Source organism: Cetorhinus maximus, chromosome 18 (genome assembly GCF_964194155.1).
Source record: "Cetorhinus maximus chromosome 18, sCetMax3.hap1.1, whole genome shotgun sequence".
Lineage (NCBI taxonomy): Eukaryota > Metazoa > Chordata > Chondrichthyes > Lamniformes > Cetorhinidae > Cetorhinus > Cetorhinus maximus.
In genome coordinates, this window is record NC_135896.1 from 78,110,099 (window position 1) to 78,122,025 (window position 11,927).

The 11,927-nt window shown below is 44.0% G+C and overlaps 1 protein-coding gene across 1 annotated transcript; it reads right to left on the reverse strand.

Moving 5' to 3' along the window:
- Positions 1 to 794: 794 nt before the first annotated feature.
- Positions 795 to 5,632, reverse strand: LOC144693411 (EEF1A lysine methyltransferase 3-like). The gene is made up of 3 exons (XM_078563291.1): positions 5,564 to 5,632; positions 4,083 to 4,194; positions 795 to 1,276 (listed from the first exon to the last, which is right to left on the reverse strand). Exons 1-3 carry the CDS (start codon positions 5,606 to 5,608, stop codon positions 795 to 797), a joined length of 639 nt encoding a protein of 212 aa, XP_078419417.1. The 5' UTR covers positions 5,609 to 5,632.
- Between the last annotated feature and the right edge of the window lie 6,295 nt (positions 5,633 to 11,927).

An 11,927-nucleotide genomic window follows, 5' to 3' on the forward strand; every position in this document is an offset into this window, starting at 1 on the left:
CCTAACTACAGGAGGGTTCTCAGATTTTAATACCTTAATTTGCTAAGACTAATTTCCTAGACCGGCCAGTCAGTCCAACAACCTTTCTCAAGCAGATGGTTTTTAATTAATGCAGCACATACAAATCTAGAAATTTTAGCTATCCAGCTACTTAATCTCTGCAAATGGCTTCATATCTGTATTTAACGGAAACAAGTAAGATGCAATTGCTAATAGAACTCCACATTCTTTGCCTGTGCGGAATGAATTCAGCTGAGGACTGACGACCACGGGAGTAATATAATGGTGTTCACTGTAGGATTTAGATCAACACAGACGTTCCCTGCCGCAATATGTTATTATTTGCTTTCGAAATGTCCACTATACTGTTAAGACCCAAGCTAATGGTTACGGTCCGCATGAACGAGCGCTATTGGTAGCAAGAGGACATTAAGAGTCAATCAAGTAGCTTGGGGCTGTAGTCGTTTGCAACATATTGGAGATTTGGCCGCAAATATCAACTTCCCTGATCATTTTACTGATGCCAGCTCGCAAATGACCAGATTTATTGAAATTAGTTCCATAATTTGCCATTCCGCACCTTGACCTAACGATCTATGTGTGGTTAATCTCTGACCCTTACTACTTTACCAGGGTAATGCCAACGCGATCCCTCTATCCTCATGCAGAGCAAATAGGCCCTTAGCCAAGATATTAGAAATCAACCGATCCCTGTTAAATTCTGTCAGCTGATAGATAGCGGTAAACAGGAATGAAGCTTACATTTAAAATATTGAAGGAATGTTGAATATTTCTTAATGAGGCGATGACAGGGAGGCTGGTTGAGACCCAATGTTGGGTTCAGTGACACACTGATTTCTATCGTCACTTGGGAGACAATCCCCAGGACGTGTATCGATTTTGGTCATTTTGTAGAGAGTGATAGCTTTGTCCTCCAACTTGTCAACAACATGGCAGTTAAAATACTCAGGTAGACGCTCTTCGTGGAAAGAAGGGGATCCATTCCTCTCCCGTAATTCTGAAGAGAGGTAGATTGTAGTCCCTTGGTTGGCGAGATGGCACAATGTTTCTATTAGAGCTGGGTAGGTAACTGAGCTGTACACAATATCTGAACCCAAGATGAAGTCATAGTCGGTGGGAAAGTTGGTGTGGTTTTCACCCCATATCAAGGGACGTACTTGTAAACGGTGTCTGCAGGCATTGGGGACGTTGACGGTGACATTTGTTTCGATTTGCTTTAGGACATTTGGCTTATCCGTCATGGTTACATCTCCACCTAACGAGGGGGGGAAACACATGTCATTTTTGGTTTATCCTTGACAGCTGATTCTACATTGTGATCACATAATCAACAAGTAACGACTCTGGAAGAGAGCTGTCACGAAGCATTTCCACACTCAGTGCAGAGCAGTATTGGGCCATGTTACATTGCACCTGTAATGGGCTCTCTGTCACCAAGTGCCACTCTATGGCGATGGTTGTACCCTTTCATAACATAGGGGCACAGCGGCTCGATTGTAGCATGTCGACTGACAAAACTTCAAACATATATTTAATTTTTAGGTCAATTTCCTCGGCGCAGTGATGCAAAGGCTGACGTCATGAAAACATTCAGCTCAGCAGGTTCTTTAAATGATTCCACTTCAGAAAACCGTTTGCACATTTCCAATTGGCAGCAATAAATTACTGACACAATTCACTTCCCAAGAATTACATTTCACGAAGGCGTTATAAAATCGGGAAAACGTGTGCTTGAGTCCTTGGACATGGGGATTGGTGCAGTCTCGATATAGCCAATCATTCTTATCAATCACACGAGTCTAGACTAAACCTGTCTCTCAGATCATGCCTATCGGAGCCGAATGTTCTTGTCAACAGCGTGAAACAGAATTCCGTGTCTATGTTTCAGAAACGTTAACGAGCTTGGGGATTTTTACAAACTCTGATAAAAGTTTAATATCATCATAAAGTCTAACAATCCTACAATAGCTCATTTCATAATTTCCATCCTCGTGTTCAAATCCCTCCAGGCCCTCGCCTCTTATTATCTGTTATCTTCTCCCGCTCCATTACACTCTAGGAATTCTGCTGCATTAAACTCTGGTCTGTTTGGTACCCCTCATTTCCTCACAATAGCACCGGGGGCCATGACTTTAGCCGATTCGACCTCAGCTTTGGATTCCCCCAAACCTCTCTCTCTCTCCGCCGTTAACCTTTCCTTGAGCAATCTTTTCCTCACCTATCGTCGTATCCCTCTTTGGAGCAATGTTATTATTTTGTCTAATTACTCTCCGGTGAAGCGCTCTGGGACATTTTACACCTTGAATGCTCAATATAAATGCAGGTTGTTGTCGTTTTTGTGCTCAATTATCATAAGATGAGCGTTGAATTCACAACTCAAGACATTGATACCTCTTAAACCTTACCCTACTTTCTGTCATGTAGGTCAGTAGCTGCTATTCACATACTTAGCGCTTATTGCAACATCTATTGCCGCGTACTGACCGCGAGCCAATTAAAGTTTTGTTTACTCATTCATACGATGTGGGTATCGCTGGCAAGGGCAACATTTATTGCCCCTCCCTCATTGCCCTTGAGATCTGCCGCCTTGAGCTGCTGCTGTCTGTATGATGTACGTAGACCCAAGGGGCTGTTGGGGGGGGATTGCCAGATTTGAGCCAGCGACAGTGAAGGAGCCACTGTATATTTTCAAGCCTTAAGGGTGTGCGACTTGGAGGGGAACGTGCGTACTGACAGTGGTACTCCCATACTTCTGCTGCCCTTGTCCTTCTAGGTGGTAGAGGTTGCAGGTTTAGAAGGTGCTGTCAAAGAAGGTTTGATGAGTTACTGCAGTGCATCTTGTAGATGTTACACCCAGCTGCCACTGGGTGCTGGAGTTGGAGGGAGTGAATATTTAAGCTGGTGGATGGGGTACCAATCAGTCGGCTGCTTTGACCTGGATAGTGTCGAGTTCCTTGAAAGTTGTCGGAGCTGCACTCTTCCAAGCAAGCAGGGCATATTCCATCACACTCCCTACTTGTAGATGGTGGACAGGCTTTGGAGAGCCAGCAGGTGAGTTACTCACTGCAGGATTCCAAGTCTCTGACCTGGTCTTGGAGTCACAGCTTTTATGTGTCTGGTTCTGTTTAATTTCTAGCCAATGGTAAATCGCCGGAGGTTGATGGTGAGGGATTCAGCGGTTGTAACGTAACTAAATGTCAAGGGGAGAAGGTTTATCTTGTTGAAGATGGGCATAGCCTGGCAGTTGTGCGGCGTGAATGTTACTTTCCAAGCATCAGCCCGAGCCTGAAAGTTATCCAGCTCTTGCTGCATGCGGGCACGGGCTGCTTTCTTTAATAATGTTACATTTATTCGTTGAGGGGGCTCCGGTTGGCTACTTTGTTTGGTGTCTAATCAGAAGGCGCTAATCAGACCTGCTGTCTGGATTGGGCGAGAATTCTAATCTTTTTTTAAATCTAGTGCAAGACCAGATGTTTTGGCAGTCCAATTCATTGTCAGAGTCTACATTGCGCCAAATTTGCGGACAACACTGCCCCACGCACAGGCATACGTTGAATGACCAGATAATGCTTTTTGTAGTACGAACATACGAACATGGAACAGGAATAGGCCATTCAGTCACTCGAGCCTGCTCCGCCATTTAATAAGATCATGACTGACTTGATAATAACCTGAAATCTGCATCTCATCTACCCCTGATAGCCTATCACCCCCTTGATGAGGAAGAAATGCTTGTGAGCACTCCAATATAAATTCCCTTTCCTGGTTTAGCATCAAGGAATATTCTTCATCAAACTGAGCGAACAGATGAACATAGGAGCGGCATTTTGTTTGGAAATTTCTTTGGCCTCGTTTATATTCTCTTTGAATATTATACAAGAACTAACAGTTTACAGGAAGGCGACTGAATTCCTTTCGATACATGCTTACCAAAGTCAAGGGAGCTTAATCAAATCAGAACACGCATTCCTCGATTTAGATACGCATTGCCGTTGCTGTACATGTTCCTGTCTGATACCAACAAAGTAGAGGTTTAGTGCACTCCCCACCCTTGCACTCACCAAGTAGCGTTGCTAAAATCCCTACGATTCCAGTGCCCGATCCCAGTTCAATCACTTTCTTCCCGCTAAAGGTGATGCCTTGCTTCTCAAAATATCGGCAAAGGGCAACTCCCTGGAACGAGGGATAACATGCAGTTTAGGACTAAGTTATTCAAAACTCTCGGACCTGACACCTGACATCAAAAAGTGGTGGGATCTGCGGTCAAGCAGCACGTTACAAAGATAAAGGAAGGCTCCTTGGAACTATTGTCAGTCAGATACTCTCAACGGCCTCTCAGTGGCTGAGATGAGCAGTGGCTGGTCTGATCACTGGTCGCGAATTCTGGGCGGAGTTTTCTCGGCAGGCCGACCTTGGAAGACCAAAGGAAGTAGTAATAGGATTATTATTTTTTAAATGTGCCTAGACGAGGTGTGAATAGCAGAGTGTTGAACAGGAACAGCTGCGGTCTGAAAGCTAAAACAATCGAAAAAGCGAAGAGTAAACCCCAAATCTGCAAAGACAGGAGACAAAATGAGGCCCGCTCCTGCTTACCACCCGGTCACCGGTCTTCCCTTTGGTTCGATTTCCCACCTTCCTCCTTTCACTTGCTTAAACTCTAATACCTTCCGAACTTTTCCCCAGTTCTGATGAAAGACCATCAACGTTTTTCTGCTTTTATCTCCTCAGATTCTACCTGCTCTGCTGAATCTTTCCAGCATCTTTCCTTTTATTTCAGATTTCCAGCGTCTGCAGTGTCCTGCCTCAGAACAAATAAATGATTTAACCTGCTGCCCCGTCGCCCCGCCCGCTCGAAATAAGTCAGGGTCCCACCAATCCCTCATCCAACTATTCGGATCACAGTCCAAGCTGTATCAGTGACTCATTGAAACTGCAGCACTCGGCGCAGCACCGAGTGTGAAAAAGAAACTGGACTGTTCCAGTCACCCTCGTGGGTACTAGCCAAAGACTTTTCCCTAAAAGTTAGTAAACGGTGTGGATAAATCCAGCCTGTCCATTAATGCTCCGTGTGAGACCGCACGCTCATAAAATACCATTCAGACTGAAGAAGCAGAGGGCGATTGTGGAACAGCACAGGGCAGCAGCTCCGGGGGAGGGGGACGGGGGAGGGGGTGTAGGGGGAGGGAAATTGGAAGATCGAAATATGAAACACTCCAGCCGCAACAGGGTGGACTATTTCATCAGCTTCACCGAGCTTCTAACGCGTATTGAAACTGCCGCTTGAGAATGGATGCGGGTGAAAACTATATGGTTCCGTTTCAGATGTGTGTGATGAAATACATGTTCCAGTCAGTCACACAACGGGCTGTGGACCAGATGTGCCGGATGGGCGATGTATTTTGAAAGCTCATTTCACGAGTGAAGGAAGGCAATTGCAAACCTAATGCCAATGAGAACACACAAAGAAGTTACAATTTATCTCATAAGTACATAAGAGACAAGGGCCTGGCTTTGTTCTAACGGACGAACGTAGCGAACTTACACAGTCCCAGACATACGCAGATACGCCCAGGTTAGCACCCAACATTTGAGCGATTTTCAACTGATATCCGCAGAACTGGAAGTCATTGTGGGCGATGTAGGAGCTTGAAGAGTTATTCTCCTCCTTCGGGGCATCTTTGCTGGAATGCTCAGGGGACAGTGCTGACGTCATCCTTTCTATTCTTCCTCCGGACTTCCCCTGATGGACACTCCGTGATTTGTACTGGGGCCGTTGCGCCGAGTTGAAGCATCAACTCGCGTTTATAAAGAGCCACGCGCGCCCTCCGGCCGCCCCAAGAGCTCCCCGCAGCCAATCGTATACAATTTCTATTGTTATGCAATAAAGCATGGCAGTCGACGTTGCACAGCGCTAGGTCATCGCAACGGTCATGAGATAAATGATCAGCTAGTTAATAGTGGACGGAATATCGACAGACCCCCCCGCCAAAGCTCTTTTTGAAATAATCCCACCCGTTTCTCAAAGGTTGAAAGAGAACCCCGAGGTGTTGCGTCTCATGGTCAACAGAGCCAGACCATCAACAGCGAAGCACTCTCTCTGCATTGCTCAGGTTCTGTCCCAGCTTGAGCCTCACCTTCAGAGGCCAGTAGGTCATCACTGAACTGAGGTATCTTTATTTTGTAGAAACGGTACTACTTTTGGATTACACTAAACTTCGCTAATGATGCCCTTAACATAATGTCTCGTTTTAGATCTGAGTCGAAAGGCATTGATGGGTGAAATGACTGGATTACACGTATGAATATAACAGCAATTGAAGCGATATAAAGCTATTGCCATCCATTTGACCGGTTCCTGTGCGCGCAGTATTAGATCCCCACAATACCTCGTACCCCACTATCAACATTTATCCACGCACTTCTCCAACTTTCTGTTAAAGTTCTGAGGTAATGAATCCTACTGTCGTCTTTGGTAGACCATGAGATCCATTCATTACCCTCTGCCTGAAGAAATTAAACCTAAACTATCTTTTCAGGCTCCCTCTTATAAGTTTTTATCCGCATCTTTTATGGAATCTGTGATTATATGAAGCATGCTGGAGTTCCTCCTGGTGTTCAGTATCCTGACCACTGCAGTAATCATCCCTCTGAGCCTCCCCGTCAATATATCGCAAGATTAACTTTATCTTGGCAGAAATGTCTGTTTCACATGGATCAAATAAAGGCATAATATTCACAACCACTGCCCCTCGGAGTCAATGTTCATAATTACTTTCGGCATAATGGGGAAATGGAAGTGGGATTCACTTTCGGTCCCTGGACACATTTGCACACAATACCTTATCCCACTCCGGGTGATGGAAAATTAGCTACCGGAAAACTAAATCGAAAAGGTAAGAGCGGCGATGCGTGGGGTTCGGGAGGGGAGGGATAGTGGGCGTCAAAAGGCACTTCTAAGAGAGCAACTGAACCAAAGGTGAAACAGCAGTCTGCATTTGAAACCTAAATACTCTCTAAATGCAGGAACGTGTGCTTCATCCTGTACAGCTGAAGCATTTCTTTGCAGATGAAGTAAGAAAAGCCAGGACGGTTCCATCCTCAGTTATAAACTCTAATTATCAGCGCTTGGATGGGGCAACAGTGGCCAACAGAAGGCACTGTTATCCAATAAGGGATGCAAAGGAACGCCTGGTGTTTTCTTTATATCTGGGAGGCCAAAAGGGAACAATTCCATCCACCTCCCCGCCCCTCTGCAGGGAATGAAAAATTTGGGGCAATTACTGCAACCAATTTGCATTCACACCGCGCCGGGTCTTCAACAAAGCAAAGAACAGAAGATTTCTGTGCAGGACTGTACGGTTTGTCAGCCCGAGTTTCGACCCCACCCCACACACCTTATCCAGAAAGTAAGCATTCGTGCTAAAGGTAAAAATAATAATAAGAAAACGAACTTATTAATATCCTTGCTGCAGGTGAGTTCTCTGTCCTCGAAGAACAGGGTAAGGGGAAGAGGGGAATATATTTTGCTGCTGAATGCTTATGGCATAGGAACTACGCCAGTAAAATGAAGAATGTATGGGGAGGGGAGTATTATGTCTAACAGAATACGTAGCTCACAACATTCGCCTGCTACTGTTAACGTGGATATAACACTAACAGCAGAGCTAAGCATATCAGTTATTTCGAATGTCTAATCACCGTACACATGAGGCATTCCGGCATCAGCTAGCATGTGACACGATGCTGTACAGACAGCGGAAGTGCTGTGTGGTTTTTGGCACTTTACGTCAATTTTAACAAACAATCATGGAAGAAAGTACTTTTTTTCCCCGAAGATGCGGTTGAACATGCATTACATTTCCATTCGTGTTTGCACCGACAAACCAAATGCTATACAGGAAGAGGCTGTTGCATCTGAATGTGCAATAATGCGCACAGGAAAATGCGGCACACGGAATGGATAACGTCTACACACTTTTACAATCAAGTGTGCCTGACCCACATACTGCAAGTTGTACGTTGGACGGTTGGCTCTCGGATTATTTGGTGAACATGTTGAAACCCTGCTCTTAACAACTCGGGGTAACTCTGATTCGCACATCTTAAAGAATCAGAATCATGGTAGTAGAAGGACATTGATCGAGTAGATTGTTGGGGATCCTTAAACAGAGGCTCAGATGGCTGGACAGCTCTGGAACGAGCCAAGACTGTGGGGCAGATAACATGTCACATACTCATTGCCACACTACATAGATTAGAGAGGTTGGGACTGTTCTTCTTGGAGAGAAGAAGGCTGAGAGGAGATTTGATAGAGGTGTTCAAAATCATGAGGGGGCTGGATAGGGTACATAGGGAGAAGCTGTACCCACTCATAAAAGGATCAAGAAGGAGAGGGCACAGATTGAAAGTGTTTTGCAAAAGAAGCAAATGTGACGTGAGAAAATTTTTTTCCACACGAGTGGTTCGGGTCTGGAGTGCACTACCTGGAAGTGTAGTAGAGGAAGGTTGAATCGAGCCATTCAAGAGGGCATTAGATGATTATTTTATTCAAAATGTGCGGAGGTACGGGGAACAGATGATGAACAGCAACACTGGTTAATCGTAACAAATAGATAGCAGTAATTCAGAAGGCGAAAGGAACAGGGAGTACGAGAGATAGTGAACAGCTGGGAGCGAATTTGCCCTCCGATTGCGACAAAAGGCTACATGCGTGACTCATAGGTCAATGAATGCATTAAGTCATTCTATATGCCAGAACATATATATGTATTTAATTAAAAGAGCTATGTGTTAACAAAATAAAATACAGAACTTTCTATTCTTGAACAAACTATTACAGAATCACAGAATTTTAATGGCACAGAAGGAGGCCATTCGGCCCATCGTGTCTGCACCGGCTTTCCAAATGAGCATTATGATCTAGTGCCATTGGCTTGCCTGTTCCCCGTACCTCCGCACATTTTGAATGAAATAATCATCTAGTGCCCTCTTGAATGGCTCGATTCAACCTTCCTCTACTACACTTCCAGGTAGTGCATTCCAGACCCGAACCACTCGTGTGGAAAAGTTTTTTCTCACGTCACATCTGCTTCTTTTGCAAAACACTTTCAATCTGTGCCCTCTCCTTCTTGATCCTTTTATGAGTGGGAACAGCTTCTCCTTATGTACCCTGTCCAGCCCCCTCATGATTTTGAACATCTCTATCAAATCTCCTCTCAGCCTTCTTCTCTCCAAGAAGAACAGTCCCAATCTCTTCAATCTATCCTCATAGCAGAAGTTTTTCATCCCTGGAACCATTCTTGTAAACCTCTTCTGCACTCTCTCCAATGTGTTCACATTATTCCTATAATGTGGCACCCAGGTCTGTACACAATACTCCAGCTGAGGTCTAACAAGTCTTATATAAATTCAGCAATAACCTCCTTGCTGTTGTACTCCATGCCCCTATTAGTAAAGCCCAGGACACTATATGCTTTATTAACTGCTCTCTCCACCTGTCCTGCCACCTTCAATGATCTATGTACAAATACACCCAAGTATTTCTGCTCCTGCATCCCCTTCAAAATTTCACCCCTTATTTTATATTGTCTGTCCATGTTCTTCCTACTAAACATGCATCAGCTCACATTTCTCCACACTGAACTTCATCTGCCACCTATCTGCCCACTCCATCAATTTGTCTGTGTCCTTTTGAAGTTCTACAACTGTCTGTCTGGCAGTTTACAACACTCCCAAACTTGGTATCATCCACAAACTTTGAAACTGACCCCTGCACACCAAGATCTAGATCATTAGTATATAGCAGGAAAAGCAATGGTCCCAATACCGACCCGTGGGGAACTCCACTACAAACCTTCCTCCAGCCCGAAAAATAGCCATTGACTATTACTCTCTGCTTCTTACTTTTCAGCCAAGTTTGTATCCGCGTTTCTACTGTCCCTTTTATTCCATGGGCGATAAGTTTTCTTACAAGTCTGTTGTGTGACACTGTGACAAATGCCTTTTGATGACATTTGCTGAAATATCAGAGTTTCAATGAAAATAGAGCAATACTTTTGCATACATTGATATTCAAAAAGCATTTGATAAAGACCACGGAGCAGAATTATTCGGAAAATAGAAACACACGGAATTAAATGGATGGTGCTAACTGGGAACTAAGGCAGAGTATGGTGGTGAACGGACGTTTTTCTCATTAATTTATGCATTTGGGTCCTTCAGGGATCAGTATTAGGATCATTGCTTTTTTTGTTTTATATATAAATGGGTTTGGGTATAGGGAATGCAATTTCGAAGTTTGCGAATGATGCACTATCTGGCATAGAAGCAGATAGTGAGGAGACAAATAGAAGATTTCAGGCGAACATATTCTGGTGAAATGGGGAAACACATGGCAGATATAATTTTATATGCACGGGTGTGAAGCGTTGTCATTTGGGAGGAACAGCATGGAGAGGCAGTATAACCTAAATGGTACATTTTTGAGGGGGTTGCAAGTGCCGAAGTACTCGAGTGTACATAATCGACAACTCTTTGAAGATGACCGAGCAAGATGCTAAAACAGTGAAGAAAGCGCACGGAATAATTGGCTTGTTAAATCGGGACAGGGAATAAAAGGGAGCTATGATAAGCCTTTGCAAATTACTGGTTCAGCCTCTGCTGGAGTTTTCTGTACAGTTCTGCACCCAAATTTCAGGAAGTATCCGTTGGGCAGGGTACAAAGGAGGTTTACGGGAAGATACCGGGGTGAGGGAAGTCCAGTTATTTGGAGATTGGCGAAGCTGTGATTGTTCTCCTTGTAGCAGAACCAAATCGAGGTGTTCAAAATATTGAGGGCCTTATTAAAGCAAATAGGGTGGGGGAACTGTTTCCTCTGTCAGTGGGTCGGTAACCAAAGGTTATAGCTTCAAAGTAATTGGGGAAAATCAAGGAAATGAAGAGATCTGAAGTTTAGTGGTAGAAACTTCCATCGGAAATTTGAAGCGTAGAACTAAATTGGACAGCTTTTTCAAAGAGTCAGCACGGGCATGGCGGACAGAATGGTCTCCTGCTGTGCTGTAAGATTTTATAATTCTATGATGCATTTATTTCAATGGGAACAAACGAAAGTAAGGAACTCGAAGAAAAAATTCATTTGATTGCAATTTTCCAAGCTCCTTATCTGCGCAACGTGCTAACAGCTCCTCAGCTTACAACACCATTGATAAAACATGAATATTACACATATTCACCGACTTCTTTATTTGGTGGACGACTGGCTTCGGAGTTCTATCAAACACTGTTTTGATTGCAACGCTTATGAACATACAAACATACGAAAATAGGAGAAGTAGGCCATTCGGCCGCTCAGGCCTGCTCTGCCATTGAATAAGGTCATGGCTGATCTGTTTGTTTCTGATCTTTACACCCGTTTTTGAACACACGTGCAACAACTGCAATTCTCCAGTCCACTGGTATCATCCCTGGACCTAAGAATTTATGGCCAGTGCCTCTGCAATTTCAGCTCTCACTTTCCTCAATATCCTTGGAACATCTCATCTAGTCCTGATCCCTTCTCCAAGTACAGACAGCTTTTTATCCATTTTAAATCATTCTAGTGTATTTATTAACTCCTCTTTCACGATGACCTGGGTAGCATATGCTTCCTTGGTAAAGACAGATGCAAAATATTTATTTAATACCTGAGCTATTCACTTTCCTCCTTGAGCAAATTCACTTTTTGGAGCCTTATTGGCCTGTCATCCTTTTACCACTCTTTTACCATTTATGTGCCAATAAAAGACTTTAAGATTCAGTTTTATATTAGCTACCAGTCTCATCATGCTCCCTCTTTGCTTCTCTGATTTGCTTTTTCACTACTGCTCGGAACCATTTACATTCACCCTGGTTCTCTGTTGTATTAGCCA